This window comes from Accipiter gentilis, chromosome 14, assembly GCF_929443795.1.
Source record: "Accipiter gentilis chromosome 14, bAccGen1.1, whole genome shotgun sequence".
In the NCBI taxonomy this organism is placed as follows: domain Eukaryota; kingdom Metazoa; phylum Chordata; class Aves; order Accipitriformes; family Accipitridae; genus Astur; species Astur gentilis.
The window spans coordinates 17,591,772-17,615,377 of NC_064893.1; the positions used below are offsets into that span (position 1 = coordinate 17,591,772).

Below are 23,606 nucleotides of genomic sequence, written 5' to 3' on the forward strand. Positions count from 1 at the left end.
CGCAGGGCTGGTCTCAATCCCTTCATCCTGCAGCCTGTATTGATAGCGGGGGTTGCCCCGCCCCAGGTGCAGGACCTGGCACTTGGCCTTGTTGAACCTCATGAGGTTCACATGGGCCCACTTCTCGAGTGTGTCCAGGTCCCTCTGGATGGCATCCCATCCCTCAGGCGTGTCAGCTGCACCGCTCAGCTTGGCGTCATCTGCAAACTTGCTGAGGGTGCACTCGATCCCCCTGTCGATGTCGTTGATGAAGATATTAAGCAGGATTGGTCCCAGTACGGACCCCTGAGGGACACCGCTTGTCACCGATCTCCATCTGGACATTGAGCCGTTGACCACTACCCTCTGGATGAGACCATCCAGCCAATTCCTCGTCCATCCAACAGTTCACCCATCAAATCCGTATCTCTCCCAATTTAGAGAGAAGGACGTTGCGGGGGACCGTGTCAAAGGCCTTACAGAAGTCCAGATAGACGACGTTTGTAGCTCTTCCCTGGTCCGCTGGTGTAGTCGTTCCATCATAGAAGGCCGCTAGGTTGGCCAGGCAGGACTTGCCCTTGGTGAAGCCGTGCTGGCTGCCTCGACTCACCTCCCCGTCCAACACGTGCCTTAGCATAGCTTCTAGGAGGATCTGTTCCATGACCTTCCCAGGCCCAGAGGGAGGTGAGGCTGACCAGTCGGTAGTTCTCAGGGTCCTCCTTTCTACCTTTTTTAAAAATGGGTGTCATGCTTCCCTTTTTCCAGTCACCAGGGACTTCACCCGACTGCCGTGACTTTCCAAAGAGCGTGGAGAGCGGCTTGGCAACTCCATCAGCCAGTTCCCTCAGGACTCTGGGATCTGCATCTCGTCAGGTCCCATGGACGTAGGTATGTTCAGGTTCCTCAGGTGGTCACGAACCTGATCTTCTCTTACAGTGGGAGGGCCTTTGCTGCCCTAGTCTCCGTCTTGCGGTCCACCCACTGGAGAGGTGTGGGAAGAGAGGCTGCCCGTGAAGACTGAGGCAAAAAAGTTGTTGAGTACCTCGGCCTTCTCCTTGTCCCTTGTAACCAGTTTGCCAGTCTTGCTCATCGGGGGGGAGGGAAGTGTACGCGTTCTTTGACCTTCCTTTTTGGGCCGACACACCTGTAGAAGCCCTTCTTGTTATTCTTTGCGTCCCTTGCCAGGTTCAGTTCCAGCCACGCCTTGGCCTTCCTGGTCAGATAGCTTATTGGGGATAATCATGTCATTTTAGGGATAATGTCAATAGGGGAACGTAATGTCATTTTTTACAGAAACCCAGTTGATTTGCTCTAAGAATAGGACTGGTATGGGCAAGGGTTAGAAGAACGGCAGGGTGCAGGAGAATGCTGCAGGGTGATCTTCGTTTATATCAAGATGGGCAATCTGTGTCCTTCTGCAGCCCTGGCACTCTCCTGCCTTTATGTATCACTTCCGTTTTTCGCACGCTTGCATATCCGTATGGCTTTCTCCTACCGGTGCTGTCTCCTGAAGCATGCTTGGGTGGACTACATTTTGGTGGAAGATGACGTGGACTTGGGGTTGAGGTCGAGAGGAGCAGCTTGTGCCGTTACTTGCCAGCAGAGACCGAAACAGTCCGGCCTGGGCACTGATGCGTCACTCATTCTTTGGGCTAGCTGGGGCTTTAACTGATAGCCTGTAGGAAAAATAGACTCGATCCTGATGGTGCTTTTCTTATGACCCTTTGTAAGTACTGTCAGGCCCCCCACAAGTGAGTGGGCAGGGCTACACTGATACGGCTCACTGAACTTGTGTTTTAGTAGCCTTTCCTGTGCCTCGCTAACGAAACGACGTTTGCTGTGTTTGTTTCCTGCTAGGTGGTAAGGACTAACCCGTTTTCAGTTACACGACATGAGAAGATAGCCAAGGGGCTACTGGGAGACCAGGGCCTGCCTGGTGTGTTTGCGCTATATGAACTTTTGCCCATGGTGGTGAAGCTGAGAGAGAAACACAGGTAAGAGACGTGTCAATCTATATCATCACCCTCCATTGGTTTTTGCCGTTTTGCATAGCTTAAGACTCCATCCTCGCTTAGACGCGACAGTGCAAATGCCTGAAAGCCATCCAAGCCCCTTTCCAGTGGGTGGAGGGGAAGAGGCACTCCCAGATGCCCTCCTTCTCCATGTGAACATCTGAAAGGGATTGGGGTTCTTCTGGTACTACCTGAAGCGTTTTAATCCAGCTAGCCATTTGAGGACGATGCTTGGAGCAGAGCACCTTCATTTTCCTGCTGAACTGCTGGAGTAGGTCCACAGTGCGGGCAGACACAACCGTCACAGGGGGAAGGGGGTTCAATCCGTTATCTGTAGCAACGGAACTGCAGGCGCTGAGGCTTCCCGGTGAAAACACCCTTAAGGTATAACTTGATGGCTTCAGCGGTATGCTCGGCTCACTTGCCAGAGCTGAGCACCGTGTACTTTACTCGCATAAATCTTACAGGCATTTTGCCCTGAACGCCTGCGAAGATTCACCTCCTCCGGGAGACCAGGGCGTACCAGACCCTTAAAGGCACGTGGAAGAGGAGCCTGGCGACTGCTGCTACTGCCAGTACCGCTGTCAAGGGATGCGCTAGGGTTCAGGAGCTGGGATGTACACTCTTGCACTGATAAGCACAGCGTGGACGCTTGTTTTAGGTCTCGGACTCGGCCCGATACTGGGATCGTGATCAGCACAGCATAGCAATAGGAGACTAACGGTTGCCCGAAGGCTGTAAGCTCTGGCGCTGCCTCAGATCCCTGGAGGCGAGGCAAGAGGAGTAACGGTACCTCCACTCGCCGAAGCAGCGGGTTCGCTAGATGTTTGACTGCACCAAGGGGTGGAGTGTGACTGTTCGCTCAGCTCCTGCTCAGATTTGGGCTAGCCCAGCTCACGCTAAGGCCCGATGTATGCTGGGAGCAGCGCCTTTGGGTTGAAGGGGGAGCACCAGGTAGGCAGCACAGGTGGCCAGGAAGAGCTAAAGGGCCATGATGCAGCCATTAGCACCTGCAGCTGGCTGTCTCCTGCAGCCCCCATCTTTGCCTGGCAGTATTGTCAGAATCTGCTGACTTTTGGAAATGGTATAGACCAGACTTCCAAGCTGGAAGGTATAAAACAGCAGCTGAGCCAAAAAGCCTTTGAAGGAGATTCAACAGCAGCTGGACTGCTGGGGCTTTTGTGCTTCACAGTGTGATACGGGGGACGCCCGCGCGGTGACGGAGGAGGAAGGATGAGCACTCTCACTAGGGAGAAACAACGTCTTTTTTTTGGTTTTGCTTTTGGGTTTTTTTTCTTTTTCCCCCTGCCCCCCCGCCATAAGCCCAGGACTTTTAGTGTTACGGGTTGTAAGTTAGGAAACATGACGGCTTGAGTGAATTCACGTCAGAGAGTAGCCCGGGCAAAGGGGACCGAGCCCTGTTTGTCGTGTGTGTTTGTTGCATTTCTTCACGTGCTCACGAAATAAAGCTTAATTCACAGCGTTCGTTGTCCTGTAACTTTGAACTTTTCTCTGCCGTGCCGGTTTTTCTCCCCCTGCTTGCAGTCCGTCCCGTTCCTGCTGCACAACAGGGAGCGAAAGCGTCAGTCATTGCACCTATGTGTGCTTGGCTTTCGTACTAGATGGGAACTCCGGCTCCAGGGGCTGAAGTTGGAGCTTTTCGTAGCAAGTGCCAGCTCTTCAGCTGGCTTCCCTGGGCGATGGACCTTTTCCAGGGTCCCTGCGGTCCCGCCCTTCTTGCCCCAGTGGCCCCAGACCCCGCCATCCGACCCTCTGGGCTTTCCTCGCGCTCCTTCTCTCCCAGACTGCACCGGGGGCGCTTTTTGCCCCCAGCGTTCTGCGGGGCCCTTAACGGTCTCTGAGCGGAACGCGCTGGAGCGAGCGGCTGCCGGGGCGGCCTCTCCCCCGCGGCAGCACCGCAGCCCGCCGCCGCACCCTCAGCGAGGAGCGAGAAGCGAGGAGCGAAGAGCGAGAAGCGAGAAGCGAAGCGCCGCCACAGAGCGAGCCCGGCTCTCCCGGTCGCGCCCGGCCGGCAGGGTGAGCCGCTGCGCCCGCCGCGGCAGGCGCCTGAGCGCGGTCCGCCGGGGCAGGCCGCGGAGCAGCCCCCGCCGCGGGGCCCGTCAGGCGGCGGAGCCCGGCTGGAGAGCGGGGGCATGGCGGCGCGGAGCCAGGCCTCCCTGCGGCGCCGGCTGCAGAGCTCGGAGGAGGCGCAGCACCGGCAAGCGGTGCTGGTGCGGAAGCTGCAGGCGAAGGTGAGGAGCGGGGGCGCCGGCCCGGCGGGGAGCTGCCCGGGGCCGGGCCGCGGTGGCGGGGCCGGGGTGCCCGGGCCGCCCGCGCAGCGCTGAGAGGGGCCTCGGCGATGTCGGGGGGCGAAGGCGCGGCCCCAGCGGGGCCCTCCCCGGGGCGTTCCCCGGCGCTGCCGCGGGCGGGACGGCGCCGAGCCCGCAGCTCGGGGGAGGCCCCGGGAGCCGCCCTCCTCCGCCCGGCCCGGCCCGTCCCGCTGGGCGCCTGGCCCTGCCGCTGTCACCCTGCCGAGCCTCTCGTGAGGGCTTGTCCGTCCTGAAATAAAGCAGCCCCCCGGCTCGCAGGCGCCTTTGTTGGGCCACGTTAGCAGGGGGCTGTCCCAGAGGCAGGAGCCGAGCCGGCGGGGGTGGTTTGGGGCGGCCCCGGGCCGAGGCAGGCAGCTCTTAGGGTGAGCAGGTAGCAGTACGTGGAAAAGAAGCCCCGTCTCAGGAGATAAAGCGAAGCTTCCCTGTATGGTAACGACTTCTTGTGGGCGGCATCGGCAGCGCTGTGAAACGCACTGTGCTTGGGCTGTAAAGACTTGGAGAAAAGCTAATGCAGGAGGAGCCGAGCCTGTCACAAGCTGCATTCATTCGCTCATCTTCATTCTATGTCTCCGTCCAGGTACTGCAGTACCGGACTCGGTGTCGAGAGTTGGAGCAGCAGCTGGCAGCAGGAGGGGTGAGTGTGCAGGTTGCCAAGTAAAGACCGTGTAGGTAGCGTTTGTTAACGCGGGCCAAAGCAAGCTCCCCAAAGCAATGGCAGAGGGCAGAGGGAAGCAAGATTTTGCTGCCTGAGGGTTTAAAGAAGCGCTGTAAGCTTGCCTGCGAGTGTTTTGTCCAGTTGCCGTTCTTGGAGGAGCCAGTGGTCCCAGAAATGCGGGTGCAGGAAACCCTGTGGAGGGGGGGTTTAGTTTTGAGAAAGAGTGCTTTATTGCTGGCGTAACATTTTGTCCTAGGGCTCAGGAGAGGGCTACACTGCCTGTTAGGTTCTATGGCCGTCTCTGAAAAAGAGCGGGTTGAAACGTGGCATTTTGGAAGGCAAGAATGCTGGCGTTCAGCATACGGCTATGGGCTTTTCTTTCTGCTTCACGGCTAAAGCAAACCTAGGAAGAACAAAGGGTGGGAGAGTAGGAGAGCGTTCCCAGGCTTCAAGTCGAAGAGAGCACTCACGGTTGTGAGCTAAGGAGACCTAGCTGCGAGAGTGCCACAGTGCGGGACTGAGGAGAGCTGCTCGCATTGAGCACCACCCTTCCCCTCCCTTGCTCTCCATAGTCACGACACTGTTACGCCTGGAAGAAGCCACGAGCTCCTGAGCTACCCAAGCGAATGGAGCGGAAAGCGGTGGATGCTAACAGCAGTGAAGGGAAGGCGAGAATTTGACTAAACTTTTCCTTTCTTCTGAAGGGACCCCTTCCAGGCAGGTGGGAAGCCACAGAAGACCAGAGCCTGGAGAAAGCACTGCTTCGGGTGGAAGAGGAGCAGCAGAGGTACAAGGAAGAAGCGTTCCCTCATACCTGGTATCCTGGATGCTCGTGGAAGTGAGGGAAAACCTGTCAGTGCTCCCTGGTCTCCCCAAGGGGAGCAGTTGGGCAAGCTGCTTTGAAAGCAGAAAGGTCCACAGTCTTGTTTTCTGTGGTGCAGTAATAGTGTTGTGTGCTGAATGGCTCTGTTTTGAGCGGGGGGGTTATTCCGGGTGACTTCCAAAGGTCCCTTTCCAGGCTAAATTATTCTGTGGTTCAGTAGGTGAGCGGGTCAGGAGAGTGCTAGAGAAAGGCGATGCATCCGGTGATCAGACAGCACGAAGGGGAGGCAAGACGTGAACTGTGGGCATCGTCAAAGTAGAAGGGGAAACCGAAATTGGAGGTGGAAGTAGAAGGCTTAAAGCAAGGAGAAGCAAATGAGCATGCCATCACAGAGAGATCTTAGTTAATCCTAGAAAGCACTTTTAGGGCCTCTCAGTTTGACAACAAAGTCAGTGTTGAGGGAGTTGGGAAATCACGGAGACGCTGCTTGTGGATAGCAGTCGTTCAGTGACCTCGTTGCTGTTTCTCCCTTTCCAAGGTGTGAGAATCTGGCAGAAGTGAACACTCTCCTGCAGGAACAGCTCGATGAAGCGAATGCGGTTAATTCAGCCCTTAAAGAAGATGTTGGAAGACTGACGGTGGATTGGATGAGGGCCCGGGAGGAGCTGGAAGTGAAGGAGAGCGAGTGGCGCAGTGAACGTGAGGTAAGGCTGGGCGACGGGAACGTCGGACGCGATGCTGGGGTGGAATGAGAATGGGTTTTATTTCTGGCCTAGAGAACTTGCCGTGTGAAAGTCGTGGCACCGTTGAGGATGTATTGGTGTTTATGAGCAGAAGACAGGGGTGTGAGATGGAGGAGTGTCAGCAAATTGTGGTGATGGAAGATGCCCGCGTGCTGTGACCGTACTGGTCGTTCTCAAAGGCAAATGCTTGCTCTTGCTGGTCACTGGAGGGCAGTGACACATGAACGCTCGTCTGTTTTTTAATAGTTCCTAAATCTCTGTCTGCAGCAGTGGAGACCGAAGAGAGGTCTGTGTGTTTTTGGATTCAGGGTAGCCAACAGAAGAACAAGACAGGCCTCCCTTACTAATAGGCTGTTGTAAGCAAATCTGACACTGGTCTCGGAGGGGCTTGTTTTTGTCTTCCTCCACCGAGCCTGTTAGACACCTCTGCAAGGCGAGATGATGAATCGCGATCGGTTTGCTGTGTTGATACCCGCTCCTGCAGGGGAAGTGTGGCTGTTCCCTTCTTTGCAGTCAGGTGGCAGGTCTACTGAGGATGCCTCTGTGGTGGCTCTTCAGTCCTTGATGCTCCCCACCCCCACCCCCCCCGTTGGAATAGTTCTTAAAGGAGACTCGGTGATGACGGTTGTACCCTCTCCTCTCTGAAAGGCTTGTACAGCGACAGCGAAGGCTGAATTGGCATTTCTTTTTGCCTTTGCCTGTTTAGCTTTATGACAGCTACCTAAGGGGTGAACGCAGCCGTCTACTCAGCCTGTGGCGTCAGGTGGTCACCTTCCGCTGTCATTTCCTGGAAATGAAGACTGCCACTGACCGGTGAGTAGAAGTGAAGGCTAGATCTCGTTGCAGAAAAAACATAGCTTCCCTTCACAGCTGCTTTTTGAGCCTTGATGTTACGCTAGCTGCGGCTAAAGATACAATTTCTCCTTTGGTAGTCTGAAGCGATGGCATTAAGCATGCCTTAGGCTATACTCCGAATCATTTTGTTTGATGCTGGTTTTCAGATAACGCTGAGGGGCTCAGGCTATAAGCAATGCAGAGGCCCTGAACAGGTGAACTTGGCTATGGTGATGTTTGGGCATATTAACACAGACACAGGCATATGTGGGCGAGTTGGGAGAGACTCACCAAAGCTATGCATGCAGCATGTGGAGCGGCCCCCTGTTACAGAGTGGTTAAAATTTGCCTTAAATCTCACTGTCTTTCCTTTCCCACTGCTCCCGATGGAAAGATCATTCATGAATATGTATGTAGTTATTTTTTCCTTCTCATTTCCAGCCTACGTTTGTCCTGGTCAGTTTGCATCCGCTTATTCCTGTACCAACACTGTTGAGAGAAAGAATAGCTTCTCTACCCTGCTATTACATTTCTCCAATTGATTTTGCTTAGTTTGATCCCTCCCTTTTACGATTGTTTTCTTGTTCTTGGGCCCTCTGAGGTTCCTTTCTCACAGGTGCCTTCTGTGCAGAGACAAATAGCGTAGCCTAAGAGTAAATTCTTCTGGTGTCAGCATGCAATTTCAAACTCTGGGTTACCGTCAGCCGTTTACCACCTTTGGTGATAAGCTTTCCTTAATGCGTAGAGTATGCCTGACCCGCTAGTTAATTCTCGAAGCCTTCTGGCTGTTCCGTACATTTCCTCTTCTCTCTGGGGAGAAAATAGATGCGTTCCTCAACCATCAAATAGACCCATTGCCCAAGGATCAAGATGTGTCCTGATCCCAAAGTGTCAGGTGAACGATTCGTCCCCAGCGAAGATGTCGTCTTTCCTGCCGGCTTTTGCTGTTGCGCAATGCCGTGCTTCGGAAGCGAGCCAGCTGATAAAGATGGTGGCGTGAACATTACCTCTTTCTTGATTCTTCTTCAGAGATTTGTCAGAGCTGAAGGCAGAGCAAATGAGGCTTTCTGGATCTATACTTGTAAACTGCTCCCGCCTAAACTGTGGCGTACGGCCCTGGGCACCCGTTACGCCGGGTAGACCTGTCCTCGAGGATCAGGCACAGCAGCAAGCGGGAGAGGAAATAAGCCAGAAGACTTGGGAAGTGATGCGCTTACAAGTCGAAGGGGACCCGGAGAAGAAGGAGCTTCAGGACAGGTGAGTGTGTTTTCAACTTTGCTGTTAGCAGCGTTATCTTCTGTGGGTGCTTGTTGGATTCATAGGATGGGCTGCGTTCACGTTTAAAACGCACCCATTCTGCACAGCCTTGTTCCTGTCCCTAGTCAAACTATTGCCTTCAACAGAACGGATAGAAAAAGCTGTCTGACAGACAGAAGCTCTTGTGAGGAAGGCAGGACTGGAAAAGAGATGGCATATTACAATGTTTTTGCTGTTAACTGATTCTTGGTGAGAAATGGAGACGAGCGTAAAGAGAGCTGTGTCTCTTGCACAGCCCTTTTGCTACCCAGGGCTGTGCTAAAGGAGTTGGGAGGAATTTGCACAGGACCATCATATGCAACGTAGCCCCTCCGTACTGCCGTTTCCACGCTAGACTGAGTGCAGAAGGCCTTTGGGGCAAGGAGTGCCATTTTGCAACATCACACATACAAACCTGAATCATCCTGTGATTATGAGTTTGCGTTAAAAACTTGTTTGTCTTTCCCCTTCTCATAGACTGAAGGACTTAGCTGCACTTGAAGGAGAACACTCATTATTACAGAGCGAGTTGGTAGTCGCAAGAGAGATGCTGGAGGAATCGCACCTTCAGAGGGATCTTCTGAAGCAAGAGAAACACGAGCTTACCGTGGCACTGGAAAAGGTATGGTCACCTTATTCCGAGGCAGCACTTGTGGGAGAGGCAGTTGTGATAGCAAGACCACCACAGATGGTGTTTCTGGCAGTAGAAGCCAGGGACAATGTTGTTGTCCTTCTTGGAAAATGGTGATCGGACCACAGAGGCCCTCCGGTGTAGTTAGTGCCCACGTGCTTGTTGGGAACGCGGAACTGGGAGCGTGTCAGAGACACAACAGGGGACCTGGAGTTGCTGCTTGAGGTCAGGGATTTTCCTGTCTTTGTTGTCATGTTGTTCTTTTGTCTCTGCAGGCAGAGCAGTCAGTAGCAGAGTTGACAGGGGCTCAGAATAAGCTGACTGCTGAGATAGCCGATCTACAGGTTGCAGCAGCGAACATGAGCAGTATCAATGAAGCTCTTGCGTTGGATAAAGTGCAGCTGAACAAACTCGTGTTGCAGGTGAGCAGAGTTGTCAAAGATCTTGCCAGGTGTTTGTCTCCAGCTGCTGCTTCTCAGCCTTCTTGCCTTCGGACAGTATGACTGTCTGAATGTGGAAACGTTGCTCTTTTCCCTGTCCAAGCCGAAGCTCCTACAGAGTAAACCTTACTGTTATTTTATTTCCTCTGTGCTTCTGTGATTGTAGCTGGAGCAAGAGCATGACGTTCTGTCAGGCAAAGTGGACGAGATGGAGAGAGCAAAGATCTCTGACCAGGAGAAGCTGAACTTGTGTGAAAGAGCAAATGAGGCGCTGAGCGCAGAGAAAGCCCACCTGGAGCAGCTGCTGAAGAAAGCAGAGGAGCAACAGGAGGGGCTGCAGGCAGAGCTGAGGATGCTGGCAGAGGAGAAGGCAGAAACCCAAGAGAAACTCAATGAGGTGAGACCAAAAACCTGGTGCTTTCTGGGTGGGCTTTTGGCTGCTTGGCTCAGTGAAGCTGTATCTGTTGGATTCTGCAGTGTTTTTTGTCAAGGAGACACTTGGTAGCGCTGGGGGTCTGACGGCCTTGTTTACTTCCTTCTGGAAATGTGTTGGTGGCTTGCAGAGCTGTTGTGCAATTCTCTGCTTCTAGAGATTCCTTTAATCCACCTGGCTGTGTTGGCCTCTTTTTTGGCTTTTGATAAGCTGCAGAGAGGTGATTTGCCTTGCCCACGAATCTGCGTGAGGCTGCTACTCTCACATGCGTCGAAAGAAGCAAACAGGGTAGCTCTTCACCCATTTTCTGAGGCCAAAAACCCCCGGGGCTGCATGTTTCTATTTACGCTTTTTGTTGTGAGGTCTGCAACTTTCCAAGCTCCGCTTGTTGGGTCCTGGAGGGCGGGACAAAGGGGCAAGTCAGCGTCTGCTGTCCTGTACTGCTAACAACGGGAATGACATCCTGAAATTGTTGAAACTGTATTTTAGGACATACGTGCCGCTTTGAATTGCTAGATCCTCTTTAGGCTTTGAGGGAGAAGCTGAGAAAGAGGTGATCACAGAAGACTGTTTACTCTGGACTAACTGGTTTTGGTAGAGTGGAAAAAGAGCTTGGGAGAATTGTATCGCTGGAGGAGACTAGGGAGTTTGCCATCCTTTCAGTGTCGGTTTCATAATGTACAATCTTAGGTCTTAGGGGGTAACTTTGAGAGGAGAATTGTTTGTGTCTGATGGTCTGTTCTCTGTTAGACAGTCTTAGTTTTGGAGTACGTGGTCTGTTTGGCAAACACCCGTCAGAGGTGTATTGGCATCACTGCAGAAGAAAGCCAAAAAACGACAGTTAGTCTTCAGGCTTGAATGCCAGCAAGGTCTATTGGACAACTTGTTTGTGTAAGACAAGTAAACAGTATTGTTGACATGAACTACTGTCCAAGTAGAGTCTACCGTCTCTTTGGCCACACCAGCCGGACTTCCGTAAATCACTGAATGACACTGCTCACCACGAGGGCTGTTTCCCTGCCAAGGATCACCTCTTTGCATCCAACTGCTGTACACACTGAAGTAGGTGTGTGGTGGTGTTTTGCAACAAGGTGACGCTTTGATGTTGGTTTTTCTTCTTCTAGAAGGAGAAACCATGTGTATTTCCACTTTGTTCGGCGAGCAAAGTTGCTCTTGCTCAACGGTTCCTGGAAATTTCCAGCACTGGAATAGATTCTGATAGAACTTTAGTTTGCAAGGTGGCAGTTGTGGAAGATGTGGTATTTTTGCGTGAAAAGATGTAGTCTGGGGTGTGTACGTTTGTCCTGAAGGGGCCGCCTGGTCCCAGGCAACCCAGTAGGGCCTTATTACACATGGCTTTCAGGTTAACAGCCCTAGTGCCTTTTGGCAGCCCAGGCTGTTAGGGCGGTATGAAGCAGATGCTCTTAAACTTTCAGGCCAGAGTACCGGAGCTCTCTCTCCTCTAGCTGATTCAGAAGTGGCACTGGCTGGCTCTGCACAGAACTCCAGAGAAAGGACTCTAACTGTATTTTGTCCCGCTTTCAGGTTCACCGCCAGCAAGAGTCAGCTAGCAGTGGTCTGGAGCAGTTGCGGCAGGAGTCCTCTCGCCAAGTGCAGGCACTGGCCAACGTATCCAAAGAGAAGGAATTGCTGGCGCACGAGAAGGCTGCCCTAGAGGCGCGACTGGCAGCCACGGAGCGGGACAGACGAGGCCTTGCAGAGCAGCTGGCAGAGGCCAGGTAAAGGCAGGGGGGAGACCCTAGGCAGGAGATTATTTAATGGCTGTAATTATAGAGGTGATAATCGTTACGCGAGGCTTCATTGCATCCTGTATGCTTTTGAGCTGTTTTCACCTTCCATGGACAGAAAATGAAAGAATCTCGAGCAAAAAAACCCAACCAAAAACCCAAACCAGTACAGCATGGTTTGAATGTTATTTTTCTGACAGCTAAAGCTAACAAAGCTCTCCTGAGCCTGGGGCTCATGTTTATGCCCCCTTGCACGTTCCTGTGTGAAGTCCAAAGCAAGCCAGCGTAATTCCTCGGTATCTGGTACCTTGGCTCTGCATTGAGTAATAATTAAACCATGCAGATGTTTACTGAAACCCAAAGCTTCTTTCTGGTTTTGGTTTCTCGTTCTGCACGTTTGAACTTGGATCTTTCCTTATCCAGTAGTTTGACAGGGGATCTTCAGAATTCAAGGCTATTACGTACGGACATGGCGAGTAGGACACTGCCGTTTAGGGTGAAGCTAGAGGCTCGTGCTGAAAATCTTGAGGGCCTACTCTTTCTAGTCTAACTCTTGTTACCTGTGGTGCAGGACCTAGAGTTGGTTACACCAGCAGCAGGGAAGCCTCTTTTGAATGCTCGCCAGTCTGCGGGAATTGTTGCCCATCATTGGTGTGTGGGTCCGGTACTCCTTACCACGTGCTGTTTTGAGACAGACATCATGGAGGAGTTTATGCAGGGAAGGAACAAGATTTTGTCCTTCTGCTGGATCAGGTTTCTAAGATCACGTGTGACAAGTTCTGCTTTTAAAAAAAACCAACCACCCCAAACTGCCCAACGTATCGAGAGGTTTGTCCTCCTCTCAGGTCTTTTTTAGAAGACTCCTGACCTTGCAGAGCTGTACAAATGAGAGGTTGTTTGTCATGCTTCTTGACTTTTACGCCTTACCACTCCAGAGTATGTTGTTAGCAAGGCTGATAAACACCATTTTGACTCGGTCTGTTTCTTGAGAGCTGCTGCTGCTTCTGAGCTCCAGCTCCTCTTATTTGATCCAGCTGAATTATGTTCTGTCAATTATTGGGCTGCAGCAACTATTCTTGCCAGATGTTGTTCTTAAGAGCCTGTTGTTGTCGTCACAGTTTTGGACTCTTTATCTTCTCTGTTCTGGTTTAGAGACTGACTTTGATTTATCCTTAAAATGGAGCATATTTACTCTGGACTGCCAGAGATTGGCGTAGTCAGAAATATGTGCTCGTTCTCCTTCTTGAAGATAGACCCTCCATCGTCCATCAGAGCAGTGAAATCCTACTGTTGTGGGTCTTATTGCTGTACCACTCAGGTGCCCCTTTACCCTGAAGGATGTTATCCTGGTTGCACGCCTGTTCTAGTGAGGCAGTGCTGTGTATGGTAGGAACCTGGCACACCGGACGCCGTGTTAGATCAGGGAGGCAACTTCAGCTCCTGGTTGCAGAATCCTGTGTGTCATACGTAGCAGTTGGTTGAAGGCTGTGGATGTAACAATTTGCCTCCGCAGTACTACAACTTCCATTTTAAAGAGCGGCAAGTCGTTTGGGCTACTGCCTGCTTCGTTAGCAACGCTTAGAGAAAAGTAGCCAGTTTTTCTCGTGAACTTCCAAGAGTTTAAACTGAAGGCTACCTGTCTCTCCTTTCAGGTAGTCCTTGTTCAGGTAAAATCTAGTTCAGATTTCTTACAAATGCTGCTTACAAGCATGAGATTTTACTATAGGATCTGATGTATTGCTTTAGTCCCTTTGAAATATAGGGAGTCTGGAAGATCACCTCCCTGTACGTACACTACGAACAGCATCAAAAAGTCACGAGTCAGCCAGGGAGATCCTCTTACTCTGTGCCCCTGCAGAGCAACCTGGAAGTGATGATGAGCAAAGGGCTGTGAGCAGAGGCTGGGCTTTTGCTTGCTGCCACAGACTTGGTGAGCGCAGCTACCCGTGTGTCATAGATCAGACAATAGCAATTTAAGATTTGCCTGTGGAGATCAAATTTGGCTGGGCTTTCTGTGTTACGCTAGGTCATAAGGAAAGCCTGGGCATTCCCTCAGAGGGGCCTGCCTTGCTCTTTTAAATGGCAGAAATATGCCTTCTGTATCCCAGTTTCCACGCAACCCATTTTCCGTACTGAGGGGTAGGGATCTTGAACCAGTTCCTACTGGACTAGCTCCCTGTGGGCGTCAGGAGCAAGAAACTCCTTTCTCTCCGTATTGGCGTCTTGTAGGTGCGGGAGGGAGACCCTGGAATCCAGCCTGCTTGAGGCTCAGCAGCGCTTATCTCAGCTGGAGATCGCCAGGAGTCAGCTTGAAATCCAACTTCAGACAGTCAGGCAGGCCAAGGAGGTGATACAAGGTGAGAGCCTCGTGTGCTTTGTTTCTGGTGATCCCCCTGCCTAGGGAGGATGGCATAAAAATAGCTCTCTGTGTGCAGTGCTTCTAAGGAGCGCAGGAGCTGGGGACAGATCCCTCCGACACTGAAATTCAAATGGCTTAAGGTTAGTGAAGTCAGAACCGCTGTTTGTGTAGGCCCTGAATCTTGCCATTTGCCACGTTTGCAGGGGAAGTGAAGTGCCTTCAATGTGAGCTGGAAGCAGAGAGATCTCTCATGAAGCAGGAACGGGAAAACATGGCGCAACAGCTCTTGCGGACAGAAGAGCAGTATAACGATACCCTGAAACTTCGGGAAACGGCTCACGAAGTGGAAATAAACAAGCTCCGGCAAGAGCTGGTAGGAAACAATATGCTTCTGAATTCTTGAGGCAAGCTTTGTGGGCTGGCTTTAGAAGAATAATAGCCTGAGCGTGTGAAATGGCAGCAAGCGTCTGTCATAGGCCACACGTTGCTAGGCCAGGCAGCAGAGCCAACGGCTCGCACTTGAAAGCACGTGAAGACCTACGGGACTATGCCGGGACAGTAAATGCAAGCCACGGATTCCGTGTGGGCCTAAGACGAGTTGAGCAGAAGGTTGGGTGGTCCCCACCCAAGGCATGGCAGTAAAGGGGTAGGATCTTAGCAGACTCCTGTCTACCGTGAAGCAGAGTCCTAACTTTCCTGCCAACTGGAGTCGCGGGAACTTTGTTCCTTTCTTTCTGTCCTTTCATGGTTGACAGAGGTGTTATCTTTGGGCTTAAAGCATACAGAACAGATAGAACAGCCCCTTGTTCCTGGTACGTGAGTTCGTGGCCCGTCTTGTGACTAGGGCATCGGGGTGCTGGCCTCTTTCTCACCCTGCAGTCCATCTGCATCTTTTCCTTGATGAGAATGGAGTTGAGCTTTGAAAATAGAGACTCTGAGACTAGAGAGAAATCCCGTAGGCGAGAGGTGCTAGGAAACAGGCAGCCGCCAGAGAGGGGAAGGTAACATCTCCTCTTCTTCCACCAGCTGACCCTCCTTTTAAGTTCCTTGATCGGACATGATTTGTGGAGGGCACAAAGCCACTACTGTGCGCTGTCGAGGTGGGGGTTTGTGGGAGGGATGAAGCTTCCCATTTTTTTGAGAAGCTTGGCTGGGACTCCATCCTGAAGTCTTTTTCTCCCCTCATCAGGCAAGCAAGCGGGAAGGGCACCATTCAGAGCTACAGGAGATGCTGGAGCAGTGGGAAAAGGAGAAGGCAGAGACGGAAAGGGAGCACGAGAAGAAGCTGTTTGATATGAAGCAGAAAGTTGCTACCATGCAAGCTCAACAAGAGGAGGAACGGACGAGAGCGGAAAGTGCCAAGCAAGAGGTAAAGACTGTGAAAGGAGAATTCGTGTGGGTTTTTTTGTTGTTTTTTTTTTACTCTTCTGGGCTCCTTATTGGCAGTGCTTCTCTGGACACCGTCCGTCTGGGTAGAAGCGTCTCTTAGATACCCCTTTGTAAAGAGGAGCGATGCCTTGGCAGCCGTGAGACCTTTGTGCCGTGAGGGACAGGGCCTGTAATGCGAGAGGCTACCCCAGTGTAGGTTTAAGAAAGGCAGGAAGCGCGTTGCAGCCTGAAGAGAACATGAACACTGTAACTGTGTCTGTGGTCTGACCACTGCTCCTTCAAGAGGGCACAGTGGTGTTCTAGAGGATGGTACCCTGAAAACTCTACACGGTAGAGGTCCAAAAAACCCCCCCAACGCCCAACCCCAACAACGGGGTTGTTCTGTCTTCCCTTCCTCCCTCCCTATCAGAGAGAACATCATCGTGCCACTGCCTAAATCATGGTTAGTCTGGACTTTAAATCCTGGCTGCAGTTCTGGCAGCTCCTCCCCAAAAGAACACACTAGAGCTAGAAGAGGTTCGGAGAAGGGCAAAAAGGAAGACGGGACTGGCCGAGTAAGCTGGGAAAGACGCAACCGAAAGGGGGGTGGCGCGGGGAAGGTCTTACAATGTCCCGAGAGGCAGGGAGGGAGGGGGCAGCCACTGAAGCAGGAGTTCAAATCTAGTACGACAAGCAAACATACGTGGGTGGAATTATTGAACCTCTTTGTCACTGTTTTGCAGCAGGAACGGGACAGACTGCGAGCAGTTAAAGAAGAACTGGTACGGGAGATGAAACTTCTTCAGGACTCGGTCACAGCCTCCGAAACCCGAGCAAATGCAGCAACAGATAGGAATCGCTGCCTTGAACAAGAACTTCAAACTACATTGTCTGTCTTAAAAATCAAAAACGAGGAAGTGGAAACGCAGCGGGAGAAAATCCAGATGCTCCAAAAAGAGGCAGCACAGAGACAAGCTTTGCAGGAGAGTCTCACTCATATGACTGCCATCCTGTCAGAGAGGGAGGGAGAAATGAAGTTGTACCAGGAACAGATGAGAATGCTGGAGAACCAGAAAGAAATGCATGAAACCACTGTCAGTGAGGTTATCAAGGACATAACAGAGAAGAACCAGAAGGTTGAATCCCAGCAAGAGCAGCTACAGGAGCTGGAGAAGCAGCAAGAAATGCTGAGGACTGCTGTCAGCAAGATGAGCAAAGAGCTGGAGGAGAGAGACCGGGAGATCGGATCCCAGCAAGAACAGATACGGGAGCTGGAGAAGCAGCGAGAACTGCAGAGGACTGCTGTCAGCAAGATGAGCAAAGAGCTGGAGGAGAGAGACCGGGAGATGCGATTCCAGGAGGGGAAAATAATGACTCTAGAACGAGACGGTGCATCACAAGTGAGAAATCTGCAGGTGGATCTTGATCATATGAAAGGAAACTTGAAGGAGAAGAATTTGGAGCTGCAGTCTCTGACTCAGCAGATCCAAGCGCTGGAAATGGAGAGAGAACAGGTGAAATCTCTGCACGCGAGCCTTGGACACCTGAGGGCAGTTCTTAAGGACAGAGAGAGCGAGTGTGATTCTCAAAGGGATCAGTTAAGACTCTTGCAGCAGTACAAGGAACAGCAAGAGGGCTACCTGCAAGAGCTTCGTGGTACACTAGAAAAGATGACCCTGTCTTTATCCGAAAAGGATCAAGAGCTTGAGTCACAACAAAAGCAAATCCGGGAAGCTGAAGAAGTCATGGAAATGCAGTTAAGGACTGTCCGCGACCAACTGGAGCAGACCTTAGGAGCCTTAAAAGAAAAGGACAGACTCCTAGACATCCAAAAGCAACAAGCAAGGAGCTACGCGGAGAAAACAGAAGAACAGATGAATGTCTTGCACAGAGACTTAGAATACACTACAGCAGTACTGAAAGAAAAGGATTTAATGATTGAATCTCAGAAGGAACTGATTGAGACCTTCCAAAAACAAGAGCGAGACTCTGGACAGCAGAAGGAAATTCTGCAGCAGCTTCAAGTGGCACTGAAGGAAAAAGAACACGAAATTCTATCCCTTAGAAAGCAATGTGAGGCGTGGAAGGAAAAGGAGGAAAGGCATGAAGCTGAGCAAACAAATCTCCAAGCAACAAAGCTGACTCTGAAAGAAAGAGAGGAAAAGGTAGAGGTTCTGGAGGAAGCTATCGCTAAGCTTCAACAGCAAAAGGAGGAGGCAGCGATGCAGACCGAAGCCATACAGCAAAAACTAGAATACGCTGAATCTTCTCTAGAAGCGAGAGATCAAGAGATAGTGTCTTTGCAAGAGCACGTCCAGGAGCTTCGAGAGCAGAAGGAGTTAGAAGGCAAGCGGGCCAAGAGTCTAGAGCAGGATCTAGACAAAATGAGCCAAATCTTGAAGGAGAACCACTCGGAGTTCCTCAGGCAGACCGAGCAAATGAACATGTTCCGGCTTCGTGAAGAAAGCACGAAAGTAGCGCTAACGTCATGCCAGCAGCAAGTGGATCTGCTTGAGCAAGCGGTGAGGAAGAGAGATGAAGACAATGAAACTCTCATGCAAAAACTCCAGCGCCAAGAAGAAGAACTGAAGACCTTGCAGAATCTCCAGCTGAGGCTAACCAAGGAGAATGAAGAGGTTAGGCATGGCAGAGAGCGAGAGAAGCTCCTGGAAGAAGCCTTGCGTGAGAAGGAGCAAGAGGCCAAGGCTGAAGGTGAACTAAAAGAGTTAAAAGAGGAGGTAAGAGCTCTTCGGGAAGATCTCCAGCATGTTCAGCCGACTCTGACAAAGAAGGATGAAGAGATCAAGAACCACAGAGACAGAGTCGGGTACTTAGAGAAGACTCTGAGAGAGAGAGAACAAGAGCTTAGGAGGCAGAGCGAGCTCTTGAAACAATTAACATCAGCTTTGCGATGGAAGGATGGCGGAGAGACCCTGCAGAAACAAATCCAGAAACTCCAGAAATGGGAGGAAGAGGAAGCAGAGAAGAGGCGAGTTCTCCAGGAGAGAGACCGTTCCTTGCAAAGACAGAAGGAGCTAACGCAACAACTGGAGGATGAGCGGAAAGCCAAGGGGGAAGAATTGGAGCGCACGATTGCTGTTTTGAAGCAGACCGAGAGCAGAGAAGTCAAATGGAAAGAGAAGGCACAAGCTCTGACTCTTGCCCTTACCAAGAGTGAAATGGCCAATGGGACTCTGAGGGAAGAAATAGCCATCCTGCAGAGCATGGTTTCGGAGAGGGACACGGACCGGTTTCATCATCAGGTAGGCAGTGTGACTGATCATCAGTCAACTAAAATGCCTATAAAGGATTCTAAGGATGATGCCCATAAAGATACGGGAATATGTAGTCCCATAAATACATGACCTGCTTGGCCAAAGAAACTGCGGTTGTAGCCAGCAGGCTTGCCTGTCTGCGTAGCTCAAGGCATTCCCCTGCTGACATGTTTTCTGTCAGCCCCCGAACTACTGAAAGAACTACGGAGCTTGCTGTTAGAGTTACCCCAAGCCCAAACGTTGGGGATGGGTAATTGGTTCTCTCCTGCGTAGGCAAGCTTAGCCAACGTGTCGCGGTTGGGGTTTGGCATGGAAAGGTAGGGGCACAGTTGACCAAAGTAAGGGACTAGCCTTAGCAGAATTTTGTAACGATGGTTGCACAGCAGCTGCGCTGACGGTGCTTTCAGAGATGTCGATTTTGGAGGTACAGCTTTTCCAGTGTATTAAAAATAACGGCATTCGTACCGTTGCCTGATCAGGTGAAGGGCTTCATTGCGCATTCAGGATGTACTTGTGCTGCGGTCCAAAAAGCCGGAAGGCAAATCTGTGTGGATTTCCCCACGGCGATCGGGAGGAGGGCCCCTAGGAAGAGAGTGTGTTGTTTTGGCCCGTCAACCCGGAGGAGCAGAAGGGACTTGGCACTGTCCATTCCCGAGTCCGGTCACACTCCCCGACTTGTCGATTCTGTCCCTCCTAACCCTTATGGGGCACCAGCTCAACATAAACTCCTCTCTGTATGCCCAGCAGGCTATTGCAGAAGGGGAGCAGCTATCATGGCTCTCGGAGAAGAGACTCCTGTCACAGCAGCTGGAATGTCTGCAGCGAGCAGTTGCAAGGCTGGAACTGGAGAAGGCGGAGCTGAAGCAACTCAATGCTGAGCTCAGGAGGACTCTCGAGCAGGTAAAACAGGCTTTCACTGCCTCTGCAAAGCCTCACGGTCCTCTGGATCACACCACATTTCCACAGACAGCACTTTGGAGTCCTCTGCTTGTTTCCTTCCCTCTCCCGCTTCCCCCTGTGGACACACGCTTTTGTATTTGCTCTCTCTTCTGGCACCCCGTTGCCTTCACAAATGCGCATTCGCTCCGGTCCCAGCCTTCTTGCCCCAGTGTCCCCATACACGCACATTTGACACTCTTGTGTCAGGACCTGTTTCCTCTTGCTCTTTCTCTTCCATAGCCTACTTTGAGTGCTTTTTGCCCGCAGCGTTCTCTGGGGCAATTAACAGCCTCTGAGCAGAGCAGAAATCTCCTTGCCATGATGTCCAGAGCTCCTTTTGCTCCTTGTTTGGTGGCAGGTTTCTGTCACCCTTTCTCCTATCACCTATCGCCTGCAGGTGGAACGCGAACGGAGGAGACTGAAGAGATATCACAGTGGTCGGTCGCTGCCGGATGCGTGCGGATTTTCGCTCTCTGACCAGCACAAGATGGCTGCTTCTAGACAGGTGAGAACAGAATCTTCCTTGGTGGGAGGAGGGTCTGGCCGTACAGAGGAACAGTGGCAAATCCCAGTGGCAGCATCCCCCCAGCATAGACCCAAGAGAAGTGGAACGTAGACCATGGCCCTGGCCAAACTGGAGACCAAAAGGAAATCCTTGCATTTTCTTCACAGGAGGAGTCTCACGCTCGCTGCAGTCGTCGATTAGCTGAGTTGCAGAACCAGGTGAGGAGTGGGAAGGCTCTCGTCAAAAGCTGCCGTGGCTGTACTGAGGGGCACAGCTTTGCACGATGCTACAGCCCGAGTTTTGTTTGGCTGTCGGGAAGTGAGTACACCAGGCAGTGGAAATACCCAGTCAGTCAGACACATCTGTTGGCCATGGCCAAACAACGTCATGCACCTAGGTCTAGGCTCTGGCTTGCCTAGAGGTCAGGCGTGGTGGGAGAGGGATTGGAGGAAATTCAGAGAACTGGCACTCGCCTGAATATAGAGAAGATTCTAAGGATGTTCCCCTTGAGTCTTACTCATCTTGTTGACGGCTTCCATTTTCCCTTGACTCCGTTAACGGTAGAGCTTGCACTCGATCAGAGCTCCAGGGGTCTGAGGCAGCGCCAGAGCTTACAGCCTTCGGGCAACCGTTAGTCTCCTATTGCTATGCTGTGCTGATCACGATCCCAGTATCGGGCCGAGTTGGAGACCTAAGCACAGCGTGGACGCTTGTTTTATCAGTGCAAGAGTGTACATCCCAGCTCCTGAACCCTAGCGCATCCCTTGACAGCGGTACTGGCAGTAGCAGCAGTCGCCAGGCTCCTCCTCCATGTGCTTTTAAGCGTCTGGTACGCCCTGGCCTCCCGGAGGAGGTGAATCTTCACAGACGTTCAGGGCAAAATGCTTGTAAGATTTATGCGAGTAAAGTACACGGTGCTCAGCTCTGGCAAGTGAGCCGAGCACACCGCTGAAGCCATCAAGTTATACCTTAAGGGTGTTTTCACGGGGAAGCCTCAGCGCCTGCAGTTCCGTTGCTACAGATAACGGATAGAACCCCCTTCCCCCTGTGACGGTTGTGTCTGCCCGCACTGTGGACCTACTCCAGCAGTTCAGCAGGAAAATGAAGGTGCTCTGCTCAAAGCATCGTCCTCAGCTGGCTAGTTGGGGCACCCCTCTGGGTCTGGGAAACAGCAGAACTGGAACTTGATCTCCCCCTTCCTGGGAGATGCTCTTAGCAGCAGACGGCCGCTTCTCCCACGCGTACCTCTGGGTTACCTACCAAAGCGTGGGAGGCTTCCAAGGCCAGCTGCACAAAGGTGCCCTTATTATTTCAGAGAGAAGGTCAGAGCTGTCCCTCTCTTCAGGGGTGGTGTTCCCTAGCCTACGCGTATCGTTTGCTGTGAAGTCCCTCTGACGTCTTGCTTTCCGTGCGCGCTACCAGCTTCTAATTCAGCACCTAGCGTTCCCCTTCCGGAGCTGGCTGCCCGAGTTTCCCACCTAGTCTGCTCTAGATGCTTAGCAGATTAAGGACCCTCTTTTTACCTGGTTTGGCTTTACGTTGGCAGACCTTGGTATTGTAATTCAAACGGAGCAGGTTCCATAAGCCATAAAACTCCTTTAGGAATTGCTTCTGTTATTTGAGTTCATTTGCCAAGAAAGAGTATTTTCGTACTCCTAGCTGGAGGTTGGGGATGGCATTCCCACGTGGGACAGAGCCCTTGGCAAAGCACACGTCACTTTGAAAACAGAGCAGAACCTCCGGCCTGAGCTGTTCTCCCCGAAACAGCAAAGCACCGAGCGCTGCTCCCAGTGCTGGCATCTCCTCCGCTCCAAAGCAGGCAGAGGGCAACATGCCAGAGCTGCTGTGGCTGCGCTGCCCTGCCCTGCAAAGCTGACAGGAGGTGAGAGCAGCTGGGTCTCTCCCACCAAAAAGCCCAGCAGGCACGACCCGCTGTTGCCAGGAAATAATAAGAGTTTGAGGATTTTGAAGGCCTCAGCAGTCCTTTAAGGCTCCTTTGCCCCCTGGGCTGTGTTCATCAGATTTTGCTCTGCTCATTTGTGAAATGCTCTGAAGTTAGGAAGCGTGAGCGTTTTCTCCCCTTTCACGTGCTAGCTGTCAGGTTTCTAAAGTAGATCGTAACAGAACGGTTCTGCACTACCTTGTGTAAGCAGCAGGCCTCCTGCTGAGGAGAAAGCATGTGGAACTAAGGTGGCAGTAGCCCAAATCTCTCCTTTGAAAAAAAGGGTTGGGTTACGAAATCCTGTAGCAACCTCTCTCTTTAATATGCATGTCATGTCTCGGTGTTGGGCCTGTGAATGGTATGCCAGAAAGAAGCTCGGCATTGTCGGTAATCTGAGCTCAGTTCGGGGTGGCTCTGGCAACCTGTTAGTTCCCGTTCCACAAGGACAACGTGTTGGTCCGGGCTGGAGCTGGAGGGTGCGTCTTCCCTGACGGCCGGATCTGTGGAGCTACGGCTGGTCCTAAGAGCGTGGGCTTGTCTGAGCTCGGCCTTTTGCCTCTTTCAGGTGTCCCTTCTGCAGACGCAGCTGGCAGAAGAACGAAAATACAAGCAGGACTATATCGAGTGCTGTGCCAAGACCAGCCAGGAGCTGTCAGACCTTCACCAAGAGCTGTCTCGCTCCTTAGCAGCTGTGGTCAGGGAGCCCAAAGCCGCTGTTCTGGAAGCAGAGGCTCGGAAGCTGGGTCAGCCTCTCTGAACCTTCTTTTCCTGTAGAGGAGCAGCTGCAGCATCACGGCGTTCCAGTCTTGTGCCCTTCCCGCAAACGTACTCTGTATTTTGCTGCGGGAAATGGGGGTACATCTGTTCTGTTTGCGTTTGGAAGCATCTCCTAGCGCCAGTGACTTTAAAAATTACTTTCTTTTAATAAAAGAGGTTTTGCAGGACTGCACTTTTTCAACGGGGGTACACATTGGTTCTGTTTATGTTCGCAAGCATCGCCTAGTGCCAGCGATGTTTAAAATGTTTTTTAATAAAAGAGATTTTGCAGGACTGCGCTTTTTTAGTAGGAAAAAGCAAGGGCTAGGCAAGTATGTGGCTTAGGAAAAGCTTATACTCTCTTTTTCACTTGCACAAGTAAGCTGTTCCGAGCTGCTGTCCGGTTTAACCTCCTGAGTTCGTAGCCCTTCCTTCCCTGTGACGAGAGAGGGAAACACAGGCGGAGGTGGTACCAAGAGGAAGGGGTGAAGGGTGCAGGCCAGGGATGGGAGGTGGGGCAAGAGCGCGGCGCTTTTTT

The 23,606-nt window shown here is 51.9% G+C and overlaps 1 protein-coding gene across 1 annotated transcript; it reads left to right on the top strand.

The window, feature by feature from the left end:
• Nucleotides 1-1,024: 1,024 nt before the first annotated feature.
• Nucleotides 1,025-23,362, top strand: LOC126045923 (centrosome-associated protein CEP250-like). The gene is made up of 19 exons (XM_049817610.1): nt 1,025-1,705; nt 1,837-4,243; nt 4,899-4,955; nt 5,681-5,763; nt 6,338-6,503; nt 7,249-7,355; nt 8,406-8,633; nt 9,150-9,294; nt 9,579-9,725; nt 9,910-10,140; nt 11,722-11,915; nt 14,154-14,281; nt 14,487-14,656; nt 15,473-15,652; nt 16,395-18,914; nt 19,671-19,826; nt 20,263-20,370; nt 20,538-20,588; nt 22,878-23,362. The coding sequence occupies exons 2-19, from the start codon at nt 4,145-4,147 to the stop codon at nt 23,067-23,069; spliced, it is 4,962 nt and encodes a 1,653-aa protein (XP_049673567.1). The 5' UTR covers nt 1,025-1,705; nt 1,837-4,144; the 3' UTR covers nt 23,070-23,362.
• Nucleotides 23,363-23,606: the final 244 nt, after the last annotated feature.